Raw genomic sequence first — 27,070 nt, 5'->3', positions numbered from 1 at the left:
ATAGTGTGTGCTGGGTCCAGAAAGTTACAAATGTAAGTAAGTCAATTTCACTTTACTGCTCTGGGAAAAAGAAGTTTATCCCAGAGAAGGTATTTAAACCTTTGGGAAATCTGAAAGACTTCCCTGTGTCATTGCACTGACGGTGTTGTGTGACAATGTAAAAGATGATATCTATGGCGTTTGTCAGAATCCACAACCAAAAGAAACGGTGCACAAAATCACATTAAAATACATGAAAGAGTGGGAAAAAGGGTTTCACTCTGTCCAGATAAAAATAAACAAAATAAATCAAGTCCTCAAAATCCAGCAAAGATGATTCCAGGCAGTAATGTTTCACAAACGTGTGCACAGACGACCAAGTGGCCACTGAACAAATGTCTGACTAACACCTCTCCGAAGAGCAGCAGAGGTTGCCATGCCCCTCGTGGAATGTGCTCAAGCATTCCGGCGGGTCTTTGCCCACTAACCTGTAACATTCCCCAATAGCCAGGATGATCCATCTGGATAGCGTCTGTTTTTTAACAGCTAAACCCAATTTAGGGCCTGAATACCCAATGAAGAATTGGAAAAACAGAGCCCTTGTTGGGTCCAGCCTATGCAATCTTTCTTCTTCCTTTACAGGATGAGGCGGTGGATAGAAAGTTAACAAAATTATCTATTGCGACAAGTGGAAGTCAGAGACTACTTTAGGTAGAAAAGAAGGTTTCACCCAGAGAACAACCTTGTCTTTATAAAAAACCTATGTGAGGGTTAACAGGAAAGTGCCTGTAACTCGCTTACCCTGCGGGCAGATGTTACTGCTAATAGCAAAGCAGTTTAAAACCGCAAGGGTGTAAATAACTACTAGCTGGAGATTCACGGGCAAAAAAAAAAAACAAATCTGCATTGCATACGATAACAAGAGAGCCTCCTTATGGGAGATTTCAAGAACCGAGTCGAACATTGAAAAGATAGTGCCTTCCTTACACTACGTCAATACACTCTCTTGATAGAGTTATAAAGACTCACCAGCCAGAGCACTTGTCCTACTGCTACACATCTTATTACAGCGTACTTTGTGAAAGAACGGTTTCCTTTATAAAACCAAACTAGTGCCCAATACTGGATTCTTACCGCTACAGGCCGAGCTAGATCATCAAGTATCTAATCTCGAACCAAGACGATAGCCCTACTATATTCAGGAACTCTCTACTTCTATAATCTTCTCCACGGACTATACCAACCACAATATAGATAGCTAGATACTGCTGTCTCAATCAAAATGGGAATTAGATCCACTTGAAGAAGACTTCATGTTTGTGATATTTTATGTTACAGTTACAATTGTAAAGTGATACCTACTCCTGAAGAAAGTTCCAAGACTAAATGATAACTGAAACACGTCAAGTGTAATGTTCGGGTAAAATAAATAAGCCGAAAAAAAGATCAAACTCCAATTTACAGGAGCAATATACCTACGCTTAAGAAAGTTACTAACCTCTAAGTGTTGGGAATTACTTTTAATACAACCTATCTGACATAGGTCCCTGTGTATCTGTTGTCACTGTTGATATATTTGTTTTAGATATATTGATTGTATTTTATGACAGTGATTTTTTAAAACATGACTTATCTAATGTGTAATTTTGTACATTAATTTATTGATCAAAAAGTGATTATGTATATTAAAATACAGCACTAGTTTAATGTTTTAGTGACTGTTGATAACAGCTAACTACCTCCTGTTTAAAATACCTATTTCCCTAAATAAGGTAGAGCTACCACTGTGGTGGTCTTTGGGGTTTCCCTTATAGTTTAGTGTACAAAAAAGAAAGCACCACAAGTGTCACATAGAAAAGGATCCACATTCTTATCCCTGCACCAACTGCTGAACCTGTTCCAACAGCAGCAGTACAAAGATTTTGTTGCTGGCCTTCTGGCCGAAAGCAAGATCTCCATTATGCCATCTGGGAGGTCCCAATACTTGCATCTCAACCGCTCAGAAACCATACATGAAGGTTGAGTCTTGACCTCTAGATGGAGAACTCGACCCTCCTCTCACGAGAGAAGGTCCTCCCTTTGTGGAAGACGAATTGGAGGGCAGATGGACATGTCCAGAGGATCAGAGTACCATGTCCTCCTTGCCCAATCCGGAGCAATTAGGATCATAGAGTTCGCAAACGTTCTCAACCTCTTGATCACATGAGGAATGGCAGGGACTGGAGGAAACTCATACAGGAGTGGAAACTCCCAGTCCACTACTAACGAGTCTCCTAGAGCTCCTCTTGTAGGAAATTCCCTGGAGCAAAACTGTTTGCATTTCCAGTTGACACTGGTCACAAACAGATCCACTTGCGGGGTTCCCCAAAGGTTGAAGATCTCTAGAAGGACTTCCTGAGCTAGTTCCCACTTATGGGAGACTGCTGTGCCTGCTCAGGGCGTCCGTCACCGTGTTCTCCTATCCGGCTAGGTGAACTGCTGATAGTGATTCTTTCTTGAATTACCCAGAACCAGAGCTGCATTGCCTCTCTGCACAGTGGTAGTGACCCTACGCCTCCACTCTTGTTGAGGTAGGACATGGCCAATGTTTTGTCCATCATTATCAGGACATATTTCCCCGTACAGAGGGCAAAAATGCCTTCAGTGTTAGTCTGATTGCCTTCAACTCCAAAAGGTTGACATGTAATTTGGACTCCAATGGAAACAAACGACCGCCGATTATCAGCTCGTTGGCATGGGCTCCCCACCCCTTGAGTTGAGGCATCCGTCAAAACAGTTATCTCCGGCCATGACTGCCAAAAAGATTCTCCCTTGAGAATGTTGTCATTGCAGGCCCACCACAAAAGGTCCTGAGCAACTCTGCTCAGAAAATTCAGGTGGTCTGACATTCGGCCTGAGAATTGGGACCATTTAGTCCCAAGAGCCCATTGGAGGGATCTCATTCTGAGGCGAGCCTCTGGCACCAGAGAAATGCATGATGCCTTTTTGAGAATGAGAAAGTATGGGGAGTACCAACCCTTGTTCCTTTCCGCCACAGGTACTGGTTCTATAGCACCTTTCTCTAGCAGGTTCAAAGTTTCCTGCACAAGGAGTGGATCTGGAATTTTGAGAGTTGTTCCCCGGTGGATGATCCAGAGGCCTTTTTTTCTTTTTTAAAAGGAAGGAAGTAACCTTGGGCTACAGTTTCCAGTGCCCAAGCATCTGAAGTAATGCCCATCATTCTTTCAGATGCCTCCCACCGGGGTCTTGTAAGTCAAGGCTACAGAGTGGATTTGAGGCAGCAATAGCGGCATCTGAGGGTAAAACCACCACTGCTTGGGCTGGCCTAGCACCTCCCCCTTGTCCACCACGAGGGGATCTTCTCTGACTGGCTTATCCTCTTCCAATTGAAGAGGAGAATCGAAAGGACTTACCCATCCAAGAAGGTGAACAGGAGTAGGGGGTTTTGAGGCTGTCTAATGGCAGCGCTAAGGGATTTAACCGCCGCTTTTGAGGTCTGCAGCTTTTCCAAAGTCTCATCAGCCTTGCTGCCAAACAGCTTTGAGACATCAAAGGGCATATTGAGGAGTCTAGACTGCACATTTGGTGCAAATCCGGACTTCCTCAACCACGCAAATCTGAAGCAACACTGCTAGTTGCCATGGATCTGCTGATGCCGTCTGCAGTATCCAGTCCTGATTGGAGGCATTCACCCATTGCCTCCTTACAATCCTTGATTGCAGTAAGCAGTCTTTCTTCTACTTCCAGGATGAGGTCCGCCGCCATAGCTACGCAGTCCCACAGGGTAAATGTAAATCTTGACAAGGTACAAGTTGCATTAGTTGACTTTTACGTCATATTAACAGCAGTAGAACAAGTTATTTACCAACTGGTAACGTTCTTTCGACTGGATGTTCCTCCAACGTATTCCACATCTTTGACATGTAATGTCCACAGCTGTGTACTTCGGCAATTTTTCGGCAGAGGGTGTCCTGCGTCGATGCCATCGGGTCGATGTCCCTCGAAGGCGACGTCACCAGATGTTATAAATAGGATACACGGTGCCCGTAGACTCAGTTTATGTTTTTTCCTCCATAACGTGTGACATGCTCGCACACAATGCCTGCTTGACTGCACATAGCCGTGCAGGAACGTAAGCTGCAATCGCATAGGAAATTCTCCAGAGGGGCAGGCTGGGAGGGATGATGTGGAATACGTTGGAGGAACATACAGTTGAAAGAAAGTTACCAGATGGTAAGTAACATGTTCGTCGAATGGATTGTGTCCTCCAACGTATTCCACATCTTTGACAAGACTCCCAAAGCAGTACCAGAAAATGGAGGAGGGAAAATAATTTAGAATACCCAATCATATGTCAGAATAAAGAACCGCCTTACCAAACGCCATATCTTGACCATGGAGCGTATCCAGAGAGTAATGTTTGACAAAGGTGTGGATAGAAGCCCGTTTCTCTGCATGACAAATATTTCTGATAGGAACTCCCCGCTGTAGAAGTAGCCACATCGCTAGTGGAATGAGCTTGCAACCCTCCCGGGGACTTGCCTGCCAAACTAACATTCAGTAATGGTGAAGATTATCCACCTGGACAAGGTCTGTTTGGTAACAGCCTGGCCCAATCGGTGTCCAGCATACCCCACAAAGACTTGATGGTCCACTCGGTTGATGACTCGGCCCATGAAAGTAAGCATCCTGTAGGTCCAGAGACACCAACCAATCCTGAAGTCAAAGGGCCTGGAGGACCTGAGAAAGAGTGACCATTTTGAACTCGTCCTTCCTGAAAAGTTTGTTCAACCAACGCAAGTCCAAGATGGGTCTCAATCCCCCGTCTTTCTTTGGAATGAAAAAATATAGGGACTACCATCCCTCGTTATTCTCCCTTACAGGTACCACTTTTATTTATTTATATTTGTAGAGCGCGCAACAGCCCGAAGGCATCGTGGCGTTAGTTACAGAGAGTCAACAGAGCTTAGTTACATGTAGACAAACATACTTATTGTACATTTTGTATAAAACAGTTTACATAGGACATGGGCGAGGTGGAGGCTAAAAAGGAGGGAGGGAGAGTTGTCAGTTGAAGAGGGTAGTTTTCAGGTTTTTACGAAAGGCAAGGAGAGACGTTTCTGCTCGGAGGAGAGCGGGGAGTGCATTCCAGAGCTTTGGGGCTAGGTATTGGAAGCCTATCCCTCCTGCTTTAGCCCAGTTGATGCACGGGACAGAGTTGATTGGTGCAGCATATTCTGGTGGGCCTGGCTGAGATTGTTCCGGATAGTGTGTCTGAAAGGTAGGAGGGCGCGGTAAGGTTAAGGCACTTGTGTGTGGTAGTGAGGATTTAAAAGGTGATGCAGTCTTTGACTGGGAGCCAGTGAACTGCCTGCCTTGAATGCGAGATGCGTCTCTTCTTGGGATACTTAAAGCTGCTCTTAATGAGTTATTTTGGGTGATTTCGAGTCTGTTTTTTATAGAGGTGCCTGTTAGGGGGGTGTTGCAATAGTCAATCTTAGCAACTATGGTGGCTCTGGCTATTAAAAGACAGTTATCCTCGTTTAGAAAGGGTTTTATGGCGTTAATGAGTTTGGTACTTAAGGCGGAGGCAGAGACAATAGCGCTGACTTGCTTGTTCATGGATAATGTCGCATCAACTTGAACCCCTAGTGTCTTTACAGAAGATAGGACTGGGATGATGCAGTCGATGCTAAAGTTGGAATAGAGACGGTCTAGATTAGCTAGTGTGGTATTTTGGCCAAGAATAAGAATCTGTCTTATCTCCATTGAGGCATAAGCCATTTGTGGCCATCCATGCTTGAATGGTGGAATATATTTGACATAACGCTGTAGCGTCTTGGTCATATGAGTCTGTTAAGAGGAAGGAGCACCTGCGTATCATCAGCATAATGTGTGAATATGATCCCAAGTGCATCGAGTTGATCAAAAGGGGGATTAGTAAAGAGATTGTATGGAGTTGGGGCGGTACAGGATCCCTGTGGGACTCCGCAGTGAATGATGGTGGGTGTTGCATTTGCTATGTTTGAGAAGACTTTCATTGCTCTACCTCCTAGGAAGGAGGTGATCCAGGAAAATGCGCTGCTTGCGTAAGGTGTGCCGTCAGGGTTTTATGGTCTTCAAGATTGAAAGCCGCTGAGAGGTCTAGGAGGAGGAAGAGGAGGAGGAGGCGGGTTGCCTTTGCCCCAATATGAGTGATTTTGGTGCCATGACCTTTGAGGAAACCAGACTCTTTTTCCTAGGATGGAGTTAGTTTCCAAGTATAGTTGGATCTGAATGAGCGGCCTTGTCTAATATCTTGAAAAGAAATGGGATGGTGGTTATGGGCCGGTAGTTATAAGGCTGAGAGGGATCTAGTGTGGGCTTTTTCAGGAGGGGGCGCACCCAAGCCTCTTTGAGGCTGTCAGGGACGATGCCTGATTTAAATGAATTGATGAAGGCAGTCAGGAGTGGAATAAGGGGCTCGGCACAATCCTTAATGATCTTGGGTGGGCATACATCGCCCTTGTACAACGAAGGTTTAAGGTGTTTGAGAATGTCTATAACTTCTGATTCTGAGATGTCATTAAAGGAGAATTTCGGGAAGTGGAGTGTTTTGCGGTTGGGCAGGGTTTGTGTAGGTAGGTTCTGGTTCAATAAGGCTTTATAGTGGTCTTCAATTTTGTTTTGTAAGAGGTCTATTTTTTTTTTTTTGCATAGCAGCTTCTATGCTTGTGCACCTTGCTTCATCTTTAACGATCTTGTCAGTGCTGATGGGAGGAGCTGTGAGTTCATTAAAGATGGTGAAAAGTTCTTTAGATTGAGAGTTGGCATCTGATATTCGGCGATTAGATGCTTTAGACTTGGCAGTGAATATGGCATCTTTGCACTTTAGGGCAGCTGCTTTGAAGTTTTCTTTCATGGGTTAGCCTGCCAGATTTTGAGAGCCTGGCGTTTTAGCACGCAGGGTTTGGCGCTTTTCTGTGAACCAGGAGTTTGCATGAAAAGACTTTCTTTCTTGCTTTCTAATGGGGCTACAGAGTTTATTGCGTTAGTTAGGGTGTCCTTAAATATAGCAGCTTAGACGTTGGGGTCTTGCGAGAAAGGAGGTGCTACGCAAGGGAGGTCAAGATAGGGTCTGAGGTTATCCACAGTTAGCTTTTTTGCGCTTCTTGCTAGTGTGGCAGAGGAATGTGTGGTGTTTTGGTGCCCTGGGTTGTGGGGATGGTGAATTGAATGCAATTATGGTCTGTCCATGGGTAAGCAAGGTTAGAGGTGATGGAGGAGGTACAGTTGTGGTCAACCACCCTATCAAGGGTGCAGCCTTTGGAGTGTGTAGGGCTCAGGATTTTTTGGGAAAATCACAGATCTGTGAAGTCTTTGGTGAGTGAGGTGGCGGCTTTATCTTTGGGATCACTGAATCCTAGGTTGAGGTTGCCTAGGAGCAGAGTTTTAGTGGATTTTTTAATATTGTCACCAAGTAGGTGAATGAGGTGTCCTTGGAAATCTGCAGGGAGTCCTGGAGGCCGATAAATTACGTGAATATTGATGGTGTTTTTAGGTGACAGTGAGGCAGATAGGATGTCTGCGTTATCCTCCCATGGGTGAGGAATGAGGCTGAATGATAGTGTATCTTTGAAAATCATTGCCACCCCCCCTCCTATTTTAGGAAAGTCTATCCTGTCTGAGAATAGAGTAACCTGCGGGTAGGGCTAGTGTGATGGCAGGGCCAGATGCCTCATGTAGCCATGTTTCAGTGATGGCTAATATGAGGTCATTTACTTCGAGAGCATGGGCAGTGAGAGAGCTACCATTGAGCAGGGTGCATTTGTAATGCGGTGCTGGATTGTTACTGTCTAGTAGCAGTTTAGCTGCTTTAGGTGTAGAGTTAGACGGCTTATTGGGGTTGAGAGAGGGCCTTGTATTAAGTGTCAGTGTTGAACTGGAATTAGGGATACGCAGGCCAGAGGGGCGAATGGTGTGTCTCAAAGAGGTGCAAGTTCATAATCTTAGGTTTCCGAGCGTTGTGGGCATGGGAAGGGCGCTGTTATGCCTCAGTAGAGTGCGTGTTCGAGTCTGGAGAGTATGGTGTAGCAATTGGGCGTACGAGTAAATGCATGTGTAGTGTCACAAGTGGTGTGGGAGTGCCTGAACATGTTAGTCATGGTCCGGTAACTCAGGGGGTCTTGGGGAGAAAGCCTGGCAGAATACAGTATGAAGTTAAGAATGAAGAGTGTGCCTAGGGCGCTAAAGTAGTGGGATGTGGTAAACATACTGGGGTGGAAATCTAGTCATTTTGCGATTTGGGCAGGTGGAGTCAATAGGCTGGGCAGGTCCAGTCTAGTACAGCCACGAGATTAAGTGGTAGGGGGAGGGGTAGGGCTATAAGAAAATATCTAGGCCTAAACGGGTAGTGAGGCTAATCCAACATTGGCGAAGGTAGGTGCAGTCACTAAGGTAAAAAGGCCTAAAAGGGAGTCTGTAGGGGGCTAATACATTTATACTCGTCCTACCAAAAGAGGAGTAGTAATGAAAGGAGCCTCCCCTCCACTGCTGTCCCGTAGGACGAAAAGGCGGAGGTTGACGCACAGCTGCGCTCAAAGATTTAGTCGCAGCTTTTGAGATCTGCAACCTCGGAAGCCTTGCTGCCAAAAAACGCGTGCCATCAAAGGCCATGTTCAAAAGACGTGCTTGCACATCCGGAGCAAAACCAGACTTCCGCAACCATGCAAATCTGCGTAGAACGGTGCTCACAGCCATGGATCGGCTAACACTATCGGCCATGTCCAATCCCGACTGAAGGGATACACAAATGGCATCCTTGCAATCTTGCACGAGAGCAAGGAACGCATCCCTTTCTTCCCCTTTGGGAATATGCTAAGCCGCTAGAGAAACAACTCCACGGTGTGTGAAAATCTTGCTAAGATAGAAGTGGAGTTGGCTGACTTCAGCGCCATACTCCCTGTAGCAAACACCTTGCATGCCCAACCATCAAAGCGTTTGTCGTCCTATCAGGAGGGATGGTAGGGTAGGCTGCCTGCTCGAGGTGGCCATAGCCGCCTGAGCCACCTAACTCTCGGGAGTGGGGTGAGAGGAAAGGTAGCTGGGGTCACTACAGGAAGGGCGGTATTTTTTAATTAACTATTTGTTAACCGCTGGAAGAGATTCCGGTTGTTAGGAAAAGTTTGTATGCAGTAATCTCTGGGACCACTACACACAACTAGGACTACAGGTGTAAGCAAAACCAACCGTTGGTATAAGTCTGCACCACACAGTTTTTGGTAGCAAGCTGAGCAGCCAGGCTTATCTCAAGAGGGAATGTGAGCTTGTAAGGGTATTACACAAAGGTCTACAACAACAAGTATTCAGATAGACACTTATACTCAAGGTTTCTTGGTAAAGCACTTCTTAATGTATTACACAATCCTTTATAAAGCATTCACTAAATGAGGCAACCAATATCACACAAAAATGATACTACAATACCGATTACTAAGCAGTTGAGCTCCCTTGAAGTCAGAGCAAAATAGCATTGAAGTAGAAGCAAAAAGGTTTAAGTTGATAAAAATTAATATTATAGTTCCTTTAAAACAGTGCAAATAGTTTAAGCTCACCAGAGTAGTTGATTCAATGCAGTAGGCAGGCCAAAGTCAATGGGCTTCTGTCTTGTATAAGTAGAAACGGTTCTGGTATTTAAAACGGAAAAGCCTTTGCCACGGTTCTTAGAAGTAGTTCACGGAAGAAAGGTTCGTATGTCGGGTCACAAGCTGACTAGGCCTGCAAGTTGCCAAAGTTCCACACATTTTCGCGGTTAGAGGTAAATTCTCTCGGCCAGGTTTTCACAGTACCTTTTTTTGAAGAAAAAGATGCAGCTGAAGACTCTGTTCCTGGCAGTTTCTGCAGATCTCGCGGTTCCTGAGCCTCAGTCGTGGGGGCAAGAGGGAGTACGTTGGGGGACTCCTGCACTGCACAGGGACAGATCACAAAGCTGGCAAATTGCTAAATCTTCGATTCCGGTTGCTCTTCAAGCACACAAGCTGGTGTCCTTCTCCCTGGTTAATCCTAACCAGCTCTGAGAATGGTAACCAGGTGGCTTACGAGTTGATTGGTCCCACAAACTCAAAGGAAGAAGTCGTCCTTGAAGGGGCTTCTCAGAGGTGAACCTGGAGATTCAGACCTGCAGTAGGGCTCCTCTGAGCAAACCAACGGTCCAGTAGTTGCAGCAGCCGTCCTATTCCAGCTCGTCTTCGGTTCTTTCGTTCCAGTGGTCGACTCTGCCTTTCAGTCCAAGAGACTCGCCTTTTAAACAGTTTTCTCCCATTCATTCCAGCCTAGCCATCACTTACCCCTCCAGGGTAGCTGTCCTTGCCGGACAGTCAGCCAGCCAATCATGTCAGAGTGCATTTGGGTCTCCTAGGAGGCTAGGCACAGGGAGTTTCGGGCACCTCCCTCACTTCCTGCCCATCCCAGACACTCAGGCGCCAGAGGCGGTCTTCAGTCCTGAAGCCCGCCAAAGACATAGAAACAAAGGGACCAAACCTGGTCTGGTACGCAGAAACTAACTCTAGAAGGACCTTTCCACAAAGAAATGCGAAAAAAGAAGACCGGACCCATTTAAACAAAGGGAGCTCAAGCGCCATCTTGAAAAACATGGCTCCCGCGATCAGGGAAAATCATGGTAGTTCATTGTAAAACCACTGCCACCAGCCTTTTCGATCGGAAAGGGTAGCATTTGACAGCTTCATGAGTTTCTAGACATAGGCGATACTAGGTAACCCCTCCAGCACTCTATTGTAAGATAGTGTGTGCTGGGTCTAGGAATCTAAAAAGACTAGTAAAGTCATGAAGTCAATTTAACTTTACATTCTCTGGGAAACAGTAGTTTATCCCAGAGAAGGTGTTTAAACCTTGGGATAGCCTAAAAGGCTTCCCTGTGTCACTGCACTGAGGGTGCTGTGTAACACACATGAAAAGATGATATTTATGGAGTGGTCTTAAAACACCATAATACACACATTAAAATACAAGAGTGGGGAAAAAAGCTCACGCTCTCAAGGTAAAAGAATCAAGTCCTCAAAATCCAGCAAAGTTGCTCTGGGTCTCCAAGGTGAAGTGAATGATGATTCTCCCCAACACCAGTGTCTGGCAAGCAGCCGCCACAGTTTTCTGCAACGTCAAATGAAAAGGTAACACCGGGTCAGAGGAGTCGAGGAGTCAGTCTCTGTCAGTCTCCCTCTCTCCCTGCTCTGTCTACGCTACCCTGAACTCCGGTGCTACAACCTTATACTAAGAGTTGAGTCTTGTACTGTCTCAGTTGAAAGGTTTTACAAAGCCCTAGTTGGGCTTCAGAAAAACTGTCCAAACCTTGGGCACAAGGACCCATTCAACTTTGGGTTGTGCTGAAGTGATGGCTCCTATTCCAGAGTGCTGTTTACCACATTGCTGAACAACTTACCTTTCTTTCAGGTGGATCGTATGCATGGTTATAACCAAAAGGCGACTATGTTCTATGTTTAGAGTGTTGTGCGATATTACCTGCTTGATAATTTTTGTAGTGTGTTATTGGGCCTATAATATCACCTGGCTGTAGAATCATTGTGTATTTCATAGTGTGGACTCATTGTGGACCCCTGACGCAACTCATCTCTCCTGAGACTTGGCCTTCACCACTCTGCACGCTTACCTTGATTGGTTTGGCTAAAGTCCCAGCGTTCCCCTGTTCACTAACTAGGGTGGCCTCCTAAAAAGTTCCCACCAGGCCAGAATTCAGAAATCCATCTTTACAAGATCCAATTGTAGAGAATCGTAAAGCACATGTGGCCTTTCATTTTGTTTAGGCGGTGGACAAAAAGGGATGGTCGTTGGCTATTAGAGGTCTCGAGGATTGTTACAAATGAATCGCATCTGCCAAAAACTACAGGGCAAGCACATGGATACATTTGAAAAACAAATACAGGAGGTTAGAACGAATTCTCTGCCAGATGGGCACCATGTGGAGGGGCTGTCTATAGCAAGAAATGGACAAAGATTTGGGAGGCTGAAGGTAAGGCAGAATGCTACATTTTGACCACATTTAGTCTATGAATAGGATTATCTGAAATGCCAGAATAAGATCAAGCCTAGAGGTGACCAAGGCTGCAACCACCACAGCATGCGCCAGTCTAGGAAAGAATAAGGAGCCAACACAATAACTAAAGAAAGATGAGTTCACAACTTTCCCTACTTACTAATACCTCGTTTCTCTGCATCTGTACACTTCTGTATTATGTATTTGCTGCTCAACTGTAACCACATTCTGTACTTTAAGCACCCAGATACCCCTGGGTCAGGCACACTATATAAATAAAATAAACAAAACCTGATTATACTTTACTTTCAGTGCAAGTGGTGGGCGGAGCAAAGAGAATTACGGATGTGTGTGTGTGGGGGGTGGGGAGGGGGAGGGGGGACTGGGTGGCGGTCGTAAAATCAGGCCTCTGAGCAAGTGTCGGGGTCCCAACAGGACTGCTTCCAATTTGGAATGACTTTCATTGAGGAGCAGCCACTGCTCACAAAGACAAGTCTTGCAAATAATCATGCGGGTCGCAGACATTATTCCAGTAACACTTTTGGTGCTATTAAAGAAATATTGTTGAAACAGGATTGAGCCTTTTTTTACAACAAACAAAACTGAGTCTTCTTGCTCCATCTATTGTGCCAAATAATAAATGTCAGGAATTTGTTCAATGTTTTTCTGATAGAATATTGACCAGTCAAACTAATATTCCTCGTGGTCCACCTACCGAAAGCACAAGAAATTAACAAAAACTACTGGTTTGGTTTTAAACAAAACCTCATGTGGATGACCCTTGTCCTGCATGGAAGTTTGAAGAGTATCAGTTCATTTGCGCCTTTGTTTCTCCAACTAGTGAACCTATCCTTAGACAAGGCTCGCATTCCTGATCTTTATTTTTTTTAAAGAATCGCATTATTCCACTACAAGAAAAAACCTTAACTGAATCTGAATTTACATCCAGTTAATTGTAGTAAGAGGTGTCTCATACCAACTAATTAAGTGGATAAGGGATTCTCTTTTCCTCAAATCCCCCTCAACTAGCCCCCACAAGTCAGGATGGGTTTCACCTGGCTGTAGCACTGAGACCAGGTATTGGGCGCTGTATCACATTCTCGACGAGGGGGCACTGGTTCATGTTGATGATCTCTTGCCTGCTTTTGATTTACCATATCCATGTTCCTTTTTTTAATTATTTTTACATCGGATGGGCTTGGGGGTTGGGGGAAGAGATTTTCATCGGTCACGGCAGAGTGTGGGCTCATCCTGGCCGCCTAACCATACCATTTGGAGTGCCTGAGGACACAATACGGTCCCCTGTTTTTAAATGTTATGTGGAGCTGCTGGGGGTTCTGTTTGCTGGCTGGGATGTCCAATATGCTGATGCGTACAGGGTATAACCACTACATACAACATAATAACCTTGCACAAGCAGCCGCAAAGGCTGCCCCTACTGGGCCCAAGCAATGTCAGTCTCTTGCCTCCCCCATTCAATTTTGGGCCCCCACACACCTACTGATGCAGTCCCCCACCTTCCCTATATGCCCCACCACCACAATGGGATCAGGTGCATTCCTCTGGCTTCCCTACAGGCTGTGCCTCGTAAGACATACTCACAGGAAGAGGCCACCTGAAAGTAGGTCTTTAGGGGGCCCGATCCAAAGACTGCAGTTGTGCTGATGAAAGTTTACATTTTTATGTGCATCAATCGGAAGGCATCAGAAGAAATAGAACATTTTGATGGTGATTTACATCGGCTCTGGGACGGATTTCAGGGGATTGAGTCTTAGAACTATTTAGTATTAAAATTGTTCTGCTATCTAAAGACAGAATATGTGTTGTTCTCCTATTCTAAAATAGACTAGAATCTATTCCGGCTTGGTATGCTGATGTGCCTACTCCAAAGGACAGCACAGAATTTGCTTCTTCAGTAAAACGTTTTACTTTGGACCCTAGTCTGTACTTTATTCCGACATGACATCTTCGGTAAAGGTTTCCAATTGACATCTATTTTCTTTAAAGGTGATCACTCAACTTTTTAGTTCAAGATTTCGTTCTTTCTCGGATGGATTTTGGTAACTGGTCTGGTTGGTCTACCTCAAGCCACCATTGCTCCTGTGAGGGTTTGTCCTGCATGCAGCGGCTAGGTAAGGTCTGGTCAGGAAGCTTACCTCACCCGACCCCACTCATTTTTAAACAACTTTTTGGGCTACCTCGAAATGCTGGGATAGTGTTCAAAATTGACCACTTAACTCACAAAGTTGTTAAACGCCAAGTTTTTAATGTAAAAATGATGTCTGGAAGTATGAGGGTTCTTCGGAGCAGTACTAATCTCTAGTTGGAGGGTCCCAAATGTAAGACTTTCCTCGTTGAAAAGGCCTTTCTGGAGCAGGAGTTGTGTTCATTAGAATTACTTGTCATCCACACTACATCGGAAAGCGGATTTATTAAAACATTTAAATCTAATTTCCAAAAACTTTAAACACTGTCCCAAATCCATGCTTAAGTTTATTGTGATATTTTATCTAACTAAACTATCTATGCTATTTTGTACAGAGCTCAGATATACTTTAGACAATGAAGCAGAAACAGCCCCATTATGGCTTTAGTTTGTGTATTCAATTAGATCAACATCCTGCAAGAGAGTCTGAGATATAATATTAACCCACAGGTGGAGGGGATACCAAAAAAAGACCTCTGCCCCAGAATGCATACAAATCTGAAATCAAAACACTTACTTTATCTATGCAAGGCTTGACCCCCACCATAATCGATTCACCAAACACCCTTCCATCTTTGCTTAAGGCTTTTCTGGCTTGTAATTTGGACTGATACTGAATATGCATCCAATTTCCTGTGTTGGACATCTGCATAAATTGTGGAATGAAGAAAGATAAGTTGTAACATCTAAACAATTAGATTTCTTACACCAATTATGTAACCCAAGTACATAAAAAAAAATTAGAAAGAATCCTTACCACATGCTTTAATATGTTTCCATATTGGGCAAACTGCAGCAAAATATAGGAAGCAGATGCCTGAGGAAAACTAGAAAATTAAGTTATATTAAAATACAATTTTGGAGATTTCAGAAAACAATTGTGGAACACAAAAATCTGTACAGTGACCAGAATGTATTGGATGCAAAAAAAATAAAGACTAAGTAAATTCATACTTTGGTAGGCTAGTACTCCAGTGGTAATTTCGATTTATCATGCAAAACAAATGTTGCCCATTTGCTATCAAATATTTGTAGGTTGGGGAATACCAGGCAAATAGAGAAATTCCTTTTTTTATAGGTTTAAATGTCAATTCCTTAATCCAACTTGTGACAGGATCATACATATAGATGTCCTCCCTCTATATCCCATTCAACAATGGTAACTGGGTGCCTATACCATTACATAGTTTAAGCACCCAGTTATCATTGTAACCTGGTACTGGAATTGCACCAAAGCTACTTCATGTTTAGGCCAGGGAATACATTTTTCATCACACTTCGCAACAGTCCAGTGAATCACTGTCAATCCACATACAACTACAGATCATTTGGAATAGCTAGGGCAGAGTGTGGCGAATCAAGGGTACATCATTAAGCCTCCAAGAGTACAGAAGAATGTGTGTTTGCATTCTTTAATTGTGTATTCATTCTGCACCAGATGCCAGCTGGAGCAACTTCAAGGTCCTTGTTTTTAGAGGAACGCTGGGTTGCAAGAAGTGCTCCAGATCAAATTTGGAAGTGAAAGTATTTACACCCTATTTTTTGAAGTTGGGAGTAAAATGATTATGAGTCAAAATGTAAGCCCAATTCCCAATTTTATGTGTGTGTAGAAATAGGTTTTAACTGGAAAACGTAAAATGTTTAACTATTTCTTTTCACCTAGTTATTCATGCACATGATACAGGTTTACTTCTTCTGTTTGGGCAGTAATAGTTTCTTCCTGTGGTAATACATGCACTACTGGCCCAACGAGACACATGGAGCTGTGTGCGTGAAAGCAGGGGCACAAGGTTCTATGCGTCTTTCCTATTTTTTGTTGGGAGTTTTTTTACTCATTTTTATTTTCTGGGAGTAAAAGTGGCAAATACACCCCTTGTCTATAGTGCTGGTTTCACGTCTACGAGTTTAATCTGATTGGGTCGGGGGTTTGATAGATGCGGAGAGTGGCCAAGGAATGTCCATTTGAAATAAAGTGCTTAGCTTTTTTTTCCCTAAAAGCCCCATAGATTAATTCTGTAGGGAAGAGGGAGCATTAAATCCCTAACTGCCAAGGTTGTACCACCAAAAACCTGTACTCGAAACAATAGGGAAAGGGTTGGAATGTAGAATGGCCTACAGGGTCAGACAGACGGGTAGAGACATACACACACACACATTTTCCCTGGCCTGCAGAGACTTACTGCCCAATAGTATTGGTGAAAGTATGTCATTTATATTTCAAAAATCCCCTTGGGGGAGGCTTTTGGGAGCCACCCTATTATGGTGAACAGGGAAGGCAGAGTTTAGCCAAACACAATTAAGGTAAGGTAGCAGAGCACCAAGGATTAGTCTCAGGAAGGGTGCTAGTGGTATAGAGCTACAATGAGGGCACAAAGAACAATAGCGATAATTCAAGTTAGACAGGTAAGTATTCAAATAAACAATACTTTCAGGCCTTTGCAATACACAATACACAAGTAAAACCGATCTAGTCAAATATTGTCACACCAAAACAAACTAACATATATGTACATTCACCCTTAAGAGAAATAGAATTGCATTTGATTCAATAACCATTTTGACACAGGTAAGTACTCAGATGCATTACAAATAGAAAAAACATTAGGATAATCATTGAACAGCTTACCTTGCTCTTGTAAAGACACCCTAACATGGTTTCGGGCCTTGTGCCCAAATTTCAACAGTTACATAATCCATACTTCATAGGTAGGTTTATGAAGAGATGGTCAATGCCAGTGGTTACGATTAATAAGAGCAAAAAATGCAAGATAAAGTTCAGGTAAGTAAACTCACTCAATCCCAGTCCTCCAAGGATGTCTTAGGAAGGGATCTTTGACCAGGCTGCCACTGACCAAAGTCAGGAAAGAGTGGTTTAAGAGTTGGACTTTACACCCATGTAAAGCTATGGAGGACAGGGAAAGGGGAGCCAGAAAGAAGCTATGTAAACATACACCCAGACTCTGATGTCACCAGAGAACACTGCTGGTGTTCCGAAGATTTTTGGGGACACAATCTTCTGTGCTTGGACACTTTGAGGAAGGCCAAAGGCCCATGAGTCCCAGGTGCAAGTCACTTGGCACAGGATTTAGTTTCGGTCCTTCACGTTGCTCAGGAATCCGTTCCCGAAGCTTCCAGTAGAACGTCCAAAGGAAGAATCGCTAAGGGGTCTGTGGGGCAGACCACGTCATGACACCTCTAGGGATTGAAGGAGTGTTGCAACGGTAGTCACCACGGTCAGATGGCAACAAGAAATCTTCAATGGACAATTAAAGGAGCAGGCCGAGCACAGCTTCCGTTCATGCAAGAAGGCTAACAATGCAGGAGCAGGCGTCCTGTTATACAAGTTGAAGATCCTTCAAGGTTAAACTCGGACTGGCAATTGCTGCAGCAGGGTGTCCTAAGGACACTTTCGAAGGCTTGCAATGCACAAATCCTCAAGCAGGGATTGAGATTGGTTTGTTCCCACTGTGGTTGGAGAACCAACAAATGTCTTCTTGGGAACAGACCAAGGAGCAGGGCTTCCCCGGGACAGCACCGGAGTCGATGCTGGTCAGCTGGGCCTTCGTCAGGTAGTCAGCAGCCTGCACTTCTTCATAGGGATGGCTCCAGCAATCTGTCGAAAGGCTGCAAGAGCAGTACTTTTATCCAAGATTTAGGCTGGGAAGATACCCAAGCAAACCGATGGTAAGGATCTGCACCTTTCAAAAAAGGAGTGGCTATCGAATCATGGACAGCCACTGCCAACATCTTCCCAGCAAAACAGACATTCAAGCACTAGGGATGTGGATTGGGAAGACAGTCCCCAGCACCTCACAAACCGCCCCTGAAAGCCACAGCTTTCCCCAGGAAGGCGCATTCCATATAAGGCATTTCCTGACCTCAGACGGCAGGATGAAGGCCAAAGAACAAGTGATAAACCTTGATCCATGGCCTTCACAGGGTGCTTGCCACCTTCAGTAGCCCTTTCTGGTAAATGCAAAAGTGCACAAGTAAAATGTTCCAAAAACAGCAAATGGATTTTTGGTTACTTTTACAAAGTATCCTAACTGATTTCCCTGTAAGGTGACATATGCAATTGTATCAAAGACTTCACAAAGAAGTGGGGGGAGGGGGCATTACGAGATGGGGTGTCATCAGCCAGAATACCGCCCAACACAATTACCGTTACCGTCACTTGGTCCGGCAGTATTACACTGCCACTTGTAGTCCAGCAGTAAGTCCCCATTTTTGAGCCATTGGACTCAATAGGGCATTTTCGGCAGAATGAATACAGCAATAATTATTCATCAGTAAATGCGTTAAAAATTTGGCAGAAAGTTAGCAGATTTACCTATGAGCAGGAGGTGAATCCTCCAACTTTGCACCAAACTCATATTTGGGCGGCGCGGTAATGCAGCGGTAACTATTATCACTGTATTTTTACTGCACCGCCCAACTCGTCACGAGGCCTATAGTCTCTCAGTACTGATAGTCTTAGGGACTAATCAGTTTTCACATAAGAATGAGCTAAAGGGCAAGGGGGAAAAAAAGCAAAAAGGCATTACTGCATCCATCAGTCAGGCCAGGGTTCAAATGAAGTCTATGGGAGGAAAGCAGCAAAAAGAAAACCTTTCATGACGGGATTATTAGCCTTCAAATCTACTGTTAGTCTAGCACACCGTTTTGTAGGAGCTGCAAACACAAATTCTAGGTGGGGCCCAATATATGTTGCATCACAACAATCAGTGTTAACATGGCACAAGGTATAAACATTCTGTGACCACGAAAGGAATTTGACAAAGAAATACTATTCTAGGACCCCTGATTTGGCATTACTTTTGTTAGGGTAGACTTTTGATTCACTAGACCCAAATTGTGGGCACTGTTAATTTTCACTTTTTGTTACTGGTTTCCCCGATTTGACAACTACTTTGGTGGCTAGACTGACTTTTACTGAAGCGTTCTTGCCACTGCACAACCTTTTTCGTGATGTGTTGTACTAGAAGCCCATATGGCTGCCAAGGCAGAGCTCCTTTTTAAGCATCCAATTTTGATCCTGGGGTGATCCCATCATTCTACATACAAGTGTGTTGGCAAGTAGGCTAGTGATAGGTGTCATTTAGTTTAACTTTTACCATGGGGCATCCATTACACATTACCACTTTTTCGGTAAATTAATAAAAAATAATTTTAAGCCCTAGTGCTGCCCATTTTGTTCAGGGTCATTCCTTTGTCTGGACCAACGGGCAATTCTAAAAGAACGACTGGGTTGATGTGGGTCTACCCAGAGTCACTCCCTGCACCCACTATAGCAGTTTAAACTGGGTGTTAGGCAAGATTGTGTGCAGCTCCTTTGCGAGACTACAGCAACCTTGACCTCCTGGCAATAGTGAACCCAACTGTTAGGACTTTGGGATGGAGGAGAAAGGGCATCAGGAGACGGTATTGCTGTGCATGAACTACATTGCCCAGCATTCCTTTGTAGTTCATGCTGTGCGCGCGTGTGGCCAGCTGACACTCATTAGGGCAGCTTATCAACGGCCAACGGCGCATGGCAGGCGTGGCTTATTTTGCATCTTGAGGCGAAGCCATGCCGGAGGACGAAGAGACCGCTGTTCCATGCCGTTCATGCTGGAAACTTTCTCGTCGGTACGCGGTCTGCTGGAAATTCAACACGTTCCGTTTGCAGCGAGGAACACGGACTCACGCTGCTTCTACGAGCCATAGCAGATTAAGTCCGGGAAGGCTTACAAGATTCCCGGACGACACATAAGTGCTGCATTGGTTTCTTTATTTAAGACGCTGCTGTTTGCGATTGTTTCATGGTGTAATATGCACGCTGATTGGCATTTTCACGCATTCTATGGTTCATATGGCTCAGGGGGCGCTGAACAAGTCCCAATACGTAGATCTAGGAACTCTGGAATCTTATTCTGCTGCTTTACATACAGTGCATGCGTTTAGAGCATAGTAAAACGCTCTCGTAGCACAGCGTTTTTCAGTGCATTCAACTGAATTACTGGGAAAGACACTATGACAGTACCATGGTTGTGTTGTTCTATGTGTTGACCACTGTTTTGTTTCTATGTTGTGTGACTGTGCAAACAGCTTGCCCTAAGGGCCATGTGTGATGGTTTCTTCATGGTGGGAACTAGTCCCATGTACACGTTTCATACTGCTTGCTTAAATGTAGTCCACGCCATGTGTGTGCCTGTATCAAGGGGTACAATACAACTGTTCAGGAACCAGTACATTAAGACCTGTATTAAGAGTTATTAGGGTGATAATGGACGTGATATAGAGTGTTATGATATGCTAGTAAAGATACTAGATAGAGTAGGGTTTTTCTCCTGTTGCTTCCCCTAACCTATCCACACTAGGACTTTCCTTACCCTCCTTCCGGTGTTCCTATACTCCCTCCCCCGTCCACAACATCTCCCTAACCCTCTTCCCCCTACTGGCTGCCACGTGGTATTCTGCAAGTTATAATCGGATACCTGTGCCAACCACGGGTGGAGGGTCGACTTCCTTCGGCTTCTGTGGTTCAGGGGAGAGTGTCAACATCGCTCATTCCCCCACTAGTTTTGACACCAACCTTTGGTACAAGTCTATGCTACACAGGTTGGTAGTGTGGCTGAGCAGGCAGGCTTATCTCAAGAGGGGTCAATGTGAGCAGCAGGGTTGTAAGACAGTTTCACAGTGACAGTTATTCAAACTTACTCTCAAGGTTTCTTGATTAAACAATTATTAATGTATTTAAGTCTGTTATATAAGCCTTCTTCAGAAGGGAGCAACACATGTAACAATTATAATATACTTCAGAACACACGTGGTTTCTCTAAATCAGAGAATACCCATTGGGGATGGCACACAGACACTTCCTACACCCTCAGGTGACTAATATCTAGGACACTGTGGACATTGATTCATCACTAGAACATTTAGAGCAATACTGAGTTTTGGGGCAAAGTGTTACATAGGGGAATAAAACAAAGGTTAACAAATAATTCATAACCAGGTAAGAACTGTAAGACCCTCCATTACAAAGTAAATGAGCCCTTTCCGGGAGGAAAGGCAAAGCACAAGGTTAGAGGTAGAAGAGTCGCTCAGGAAGCCAGGACAGTTAACGTTAGTTGAACAAAATCTCGGGGAGCTCAAGATCTTCTTTGCAGGTGAGTAGAAGGCTTGCACAATATTTTTAGAAAAGTTTGTAGAAATGCAATGACAACCAAGACAAGTCTCAACTGAGAGCAAGTAAGGCTACACGACAGGAGGTAAGTCCTCTTCGGCTTACAGTACCTTTGGGAAGAAATGGTTCCAGCTGGCTTCTTTTCCTGTGTGGCTGTGCAGTTCCAAGTGTTCCTGTGCCGCAGTCGTGGGGACAAGAGTGAGGACTTCTGGGGACTCCTGCAACACAACGGGAAGGTCAGCAGCAGCAAAAAGGTCATATTTCAATTCAGCTGCACTTCGCGTTTCAGCTCCTTGCGTCTCAGCAAATAACACCACCGCGGACTCTCGGATACCACTCTAGACTTTTCTCATATCTGGGGTCCAGCACTCGGTTGAGGTGGCTCAGGCGTGGTCAGTCCTTCAAGAGAGTCCCGAGGATCTTCCTGAGGCTCGGGTCTGAACTTAAAAAAGTGATGCACTCGATCTGGTGTTCCTCTCCCTGGCACTTCGGTTCCAGCAACAGACGTACAGCCAGCTCCGAGAGGATGTCCAGACGAGTTCACTTTAGGGTTCATTGGCCCCACCTGTTACGCTCACCTGGACCCCCACAGGGGTGTCGATCGGACCCGGACAACTGCGGTCTCCTTCAACGTGATGCGTAACGCAGATATGACTGTCTGGACTGGCCCGCCTACTCTTGTCTGCTTGTCTTGTCTTGCGGGCGTGGCAGAAGACAGGATGCTGGCTGCAGGCACGGTGAGCGTCACGCTGCTGGATGCAGAATAACGCGAAGCATGTGCTGCTGTTCGGGTGTGGTTTAAATAGCCTCCAAAGTAGTTCCAGGTAAGAAGTTCCCTAGAGCCACGCCCGAGTAAAAAAAAATAGTCCCTGTAACAAAATAGTCCCATGTAGGCTTGGACTCTTTTGCAGCATGGTCTGCATCAGGTAAGTAAAGTCTATGAGCCTGGCGCCTAAGGCGCCAGCACTGAACCCAGACAGCCCCTAGCCGGGGCTGCTGAGGTTTAAACAAATGTTCCCGGAGCTGAGGGCCTTGGTCCTGATGCTCGGGGGTAGGCATCATGACACCACCAACCCAAGGGGAGAAGTTGTCCTTGCAGGGATTCTCTAATTGAAACTAATTTGGAGAGTCAGTCAACACAGCAGCAGGGCTTCACTGGGCAACCAATTGGATGTGCTTGAACAGCAGCAAAACCGAGCTAATGGTTTTCGGATCCACCAAAGCCAGAAACACATTGCCCCATGACTACACAAACTTCAAGATCAAAGACGTCAACATTAAAGTAATTGAGAAAGTAAAAACCCTGGGCATGATGATGGAAGCATCCTTAGGAGCAGAAGCCGAGACTCAATACATAAAAAAAACATGCAACTATTACTTGAGACTCCTCAGAGCTATTAGACCGTATCAGAGAATAACTGTGCCACAGTGGCTAGAACAACCATCCTCTCTCGGTTAGATTACGGGAATGCACTTATGCTAGGAGCCAACAAAAAAAGCATACAGGCGTTCCAGATTATCCAAAATAATGCAGTTAGGATAATCAAAGGAAAATCCAAAATCAGACCACATCAGTACATCCAGGAAGGAATTACACTGGCTCAAAGTTGAGAGCAGAACCCACTTCAAGGCTCTTACAATAGCCCACAGATGCATCCAGGGGAAGGCACCAGGCTATCTAAAATCGAAAGTACGTCCTTATGCCCCAAGCCGCGCCTTAATATCCTTGGATCAAAGTAGGATCGCAGTAATGCCTCACAAACGTAAATCTGGACTTGGAAAATCTTTCCCAGTCATTACAGCAGGTATCTGGAACAATCTGCCAGTCCACATAAGGAAAGAACCCAACTACTTACGCTTTCGTAAGTCAGTGAAAACGTATCTCTTTAACTGACCTCGCCACCCTTGACCCTCTAAACCTTTGATTTCTAGAACTGTCTCGTCCCATTTCTGTTGGTCTTCGTGTCCATGTTTCTGCGCCCCGAAACTTGCGAGTTACCGGTGCATTACAAATAAATAAATAAATGCATTACAAATAAATAACCTAACAGTCCAGGAGTTGCAGCAGGCGTCTCTTCCAAGCCAAAAAGCCTCGTTTTTTGTATTCAGGTTTCTCCCATTCATTCCAGCCTAGTGGTCAATCACACAGCAGGGTGGCTGTCCTCCAAGGACAGCCCTCCAGCCATTCACCCTTGGGTGCATTCCTGTAACCAAGGAGACTAAGCACAGGTAGTTTTGGGCACCTCCCTCACTTCCTGCCCCCGCCAGACACATGCTCACTCGTGAATCACGCCAAAGATTAAACGAACAAAAAGAGACCAAACCTGGTTTGGCGCGCAGAGTAAATCTCAAAAAGGACCTTTCCAACAAGAAATTGTGAAAAAACAAGACCAGCCGCCAGCTGTCGCCAGTGTGTGGTGAGCGCTTTCCTCCACCGTCTGGTAGAGTGTTCCATCTGTGCCTGTGGCATTTTGTCGTCAAAAAGGGTTGCACACAGCTCCTGGACCCAACCGGAAACATCTCTGCACCCGCAGCTCCTGGGCATCTTCTACTGGCTCAAACAGCAGGAAAACCTAACTCTAGCAGCTCCCAGTCGAACTGCCTAGTCCCTTGGAAAACATCTGAGTCAGGGGGGGGGGGGGCGAAGAGGACTCGTAAGACAATAAGCGGCACCAGACCCCACCTATAAATAACCTTATAATACATTTTGGTTTATTCCATTGCGTTGCTTTTGAAATGTTTGGTCTAAAAGCTGTTCTAAGGGATAGGAATATAATCATACTTACCTGTAATATTGTTGACAAGTCTGGACCAGTTTTCACCACAACAAGAACTCTTCCTACATTTGTCCCCTCTCCTACATCGGCCCCTTTCCTAGAAGGCCTCATTCAACAGAGGGATTGGACTTAAAAAGTTAGGGCTTTTATTCTTGTGAACTGGTTTTCCTTACTGCATCCGTAGTTACCTTCATTGCGTTTAATAATTTAATGTATCCATTTCTACAATCCTAAGGTGCCTGCATGTAGGTTTTAATAAGTGTCGTGTGATAATACTACTAACTAGTTTAATTTTTGTAGTATTATAGTGTGGGCCTATAATAAGAGTAATTTTGTACTTGCCTAAGTGCAATTATTGTGTGCTTCACTGTGTGGACTGATTGTGGACTCCAGACCACACCCACTCCTGAAACCAAGCCTCGGCCACTCCCCATGCTTAACTTGATTGTGTTTGGCTAACCTCTCAGTGTTCCCGCGTTCACTACAACTACGGTGGGCCTCCTGAAAGTCGGTCCACCAGGCTAGATTTTAGAAAGCCATCTGAACACATTACACCCAGAATAATAGACACCTGAAATATAAAATTGAAGGTAATAGCAACTGGGGCTTGCGTTACTCAACAAAACATGTCGCTTGAAACCTGACGAACACAGGTAAATCAAAACTTCTTCCCACAAATACAAGCGTGACAGGTGGATCTTAGTTGAAAACCGCCACCATAATTCAAATATCCAACATGCTGTAAGTTGGGGAAGATCTGTTGGGCTGCATCTTCCTCTCCTATAGATTCACCCTGGACACGTTGCTTATGTCCGGCTTGTCTAAAGGAACGCCTAACTTTTCGGCCACAGGAGCTAAATAGTGAAGTGAGATAGATGGGTTTCCTATTAATTCGAGGGAATGGTGTTCACACCTACCTTTTGTGAAAAAGGACTCAAATTTGCAACATTAACTGATTAGAATGTGGAGGAAACACCAATTGTATTTGGTTACGGATCTGTGTACTTTTTCTCTAGGAAATCTAAGTTAGCCAGCAGTTCAAAGGTCCCATCTCGCCAAACTGCTGTAGCAAAAAAAAAAAAATCTAATGTATGCGATCACAGCGCCACCCGTAACTGCGCCGAAGAAAATGTTGGACGCCAATTACGGCGCGGTGCAGTGATCAGATGACTGTGCCCGCATCCCCCAGCCCGCATTTCCCTTCCCAACCCCCCCCACCCCACTTACCTTTATAGCGGCACACTTCTGTGTGTGCCTCAGACCCTGCTATCCCTGCAGCATCAGTTACTCCCAGTAATGTGGATTAGAGCAGACGCTGCAGGGTTTTATTTATTTTTCTTTCTTGTCCCCTGCTTACCAAAATGCTAAGTGGGGGGAACACCCCCACAATCCTGACTCCCGTTACTGCGCCCAAGTAGAGTGGTGGAGACCGCCGCGATCCCCGCTCTGCTTGGTCCCAGTAAATGTCACCCTCATTTTATGCACCCACAAAGTCACAGTGACTGCAGGGGCGCACAAATGAGGGCAATGTTTTGGTACGTTTCCAAAAAAATACAATACATTTATTTGAAATATCTTCGTATTGCAGAAAAGTTTCTCAGTGCATAGCAAGGTCACTCGGTATAGGACATTTACACAGTGAAGTAAATCATGAAACACATTTACAGTAATATTAAGGTGCAAATTAAAGTGCATTAATGCAATTTGCAAACCCCATTGTAAGGATATAGTTTGGTATGTAGAAGTAGAATGTTGAAAGCAAAATGCACTCAAGTAACATTTGTGAAAATGTAGGTAGAGGACTTACCCAAAAATGGTCACCCACGTGTCGTCTAACTGGTCATCTGAAGTCAGAGCATCTCCTTGACTGTAGAAAGGATCAAGCTGGGCAGGGGACAAGGTTGCTTTTCTTGTCTGTCCAATATTTGCTGGGCTGAACACACTGTTACCTTTTCAGAAAAGAAACACATTACATAACTTACCTAGTGTAATGTTCTGATGGACAATGATTCCTCATTTTGTAAAATATACTCGACGCAGTCTGCCCCGGAAACATTCTAATCACGAGGTGGTGCAGAGCAGCTGTGGCATTGGCCCAGTCCTCTCGTGTCAGGACGACACCATATAAAAGCTGGCACCAATCCTTTCGCTCAGTTGCTTTTCTTGCATTGCTGAGGAAAATTGGATGCAAGACCATAAACAGCGCAATCTGTCATTTGCAAAAGAAAATTCTTTAGGGTTTGACAAGTCCACTACAGTGGGGAAGACAGGAGGGTGACGAGTAATCTCTGTGACAATCCCCATCTTATTAAAGACTTTAAAAGCCATATCCTAGAGGATATGCTGGCTGTAGGGAACAAATTGAGTTACAGTAGGAGTAGGACATTTTGAAGCACCAACTTTCTCAATGAGGACTCATCTATTCTTAAAAATAATAGTAAATGTCCAGAAAACAAATTAATCGCACCCATATTGCAGCATGACCCATGTCTGTGACTGGAACAAACAAGTTACTTACCCCTGGTAACATTCTTCCGACAGGATGATTTCCCCCACATATTCCTTTTGTAATTTTCCAATACCCAGCTTCGCTGCTTCTGAAAAATCATTTTCAGCAGGGGGCAATGTGCGTCAATGCCCATCGATTAGTTGTCGCTCGGAGGCCTCTGTCTCAATGTCGACGTCACTGAAGGTATATATAGCATGCACATTGCCCGCTGGCTTCAGTTCTGTTTTTACGAAAGAAGGATTAATCCCATACCTGACTGTTACTTCTCCTGAGAGAGCACAGACTAATTGCAAGGGAAATTCTACTGGAGGGTAGGTTGGGAGGGTCAATAAGGAATACGTGGGACAAACATCCAGTCGAAAGAACGTTACCAGAGGTAAGTAAC

At 44.7% G+C, this 27,070-nt stretch overlaps 1 protein-coding gene across 5 annotated transcripts in view; it reads right to left on the bottom strand.

The window, feature by feature from the left end:
- Positions 1 to 27,070, bottom strand: part of NUP35 (nucleoporin 35) — a 538,931-nt gene that overhangs the window by 133,417 nt on the left and 378,444 nt on the right. For all 5 annotated transcript variants that reach the window (XM_069608305.1, XM_069608306.1, XM_069608304.1 and 2 more), the window contains exons 6-8: positions 25,984 to 26,125; positions 14,989 to 15,058; positions 14,749 to 14,877 (exon numbers count right to left, since the gene is read on the bottom strand). In XM_069608305.1, coding sequence (XP_069464406.1) covers positions 14,749 to 14,877; positions 14,989 to 15,058; positions 25,984 to 26,125 — 341 coding nt within the window. The remainder of the gene's footprint in view (positions 1 to 14,748; positions 14,878 to 14,988; positions 15,059 to 25,983; positions 26,126 to 27,070) is intronic.

Source organism: Ambystoma mexicanum, chromosome 4q (assembly GCF_040938575.1).
Source record: "Ambystoma mexicanum isolate Mex_15411 chromosome 4q, UKY_AmexF1_1, whole genome shotgun sequence".
NCBI classification, from domain to species: domain Eukaryota; kingdom Metazoa; phylum Chordata; class Amphibia; order Caudata; family Ambystomatidae; genus Ambystoma; species Ambystoma mexicanum.
The sequence above is the reverse complement of the archived record's forward strand: the minus strand, read 5'-3'. Positions and strand labels throughout refer to the sequence as shown.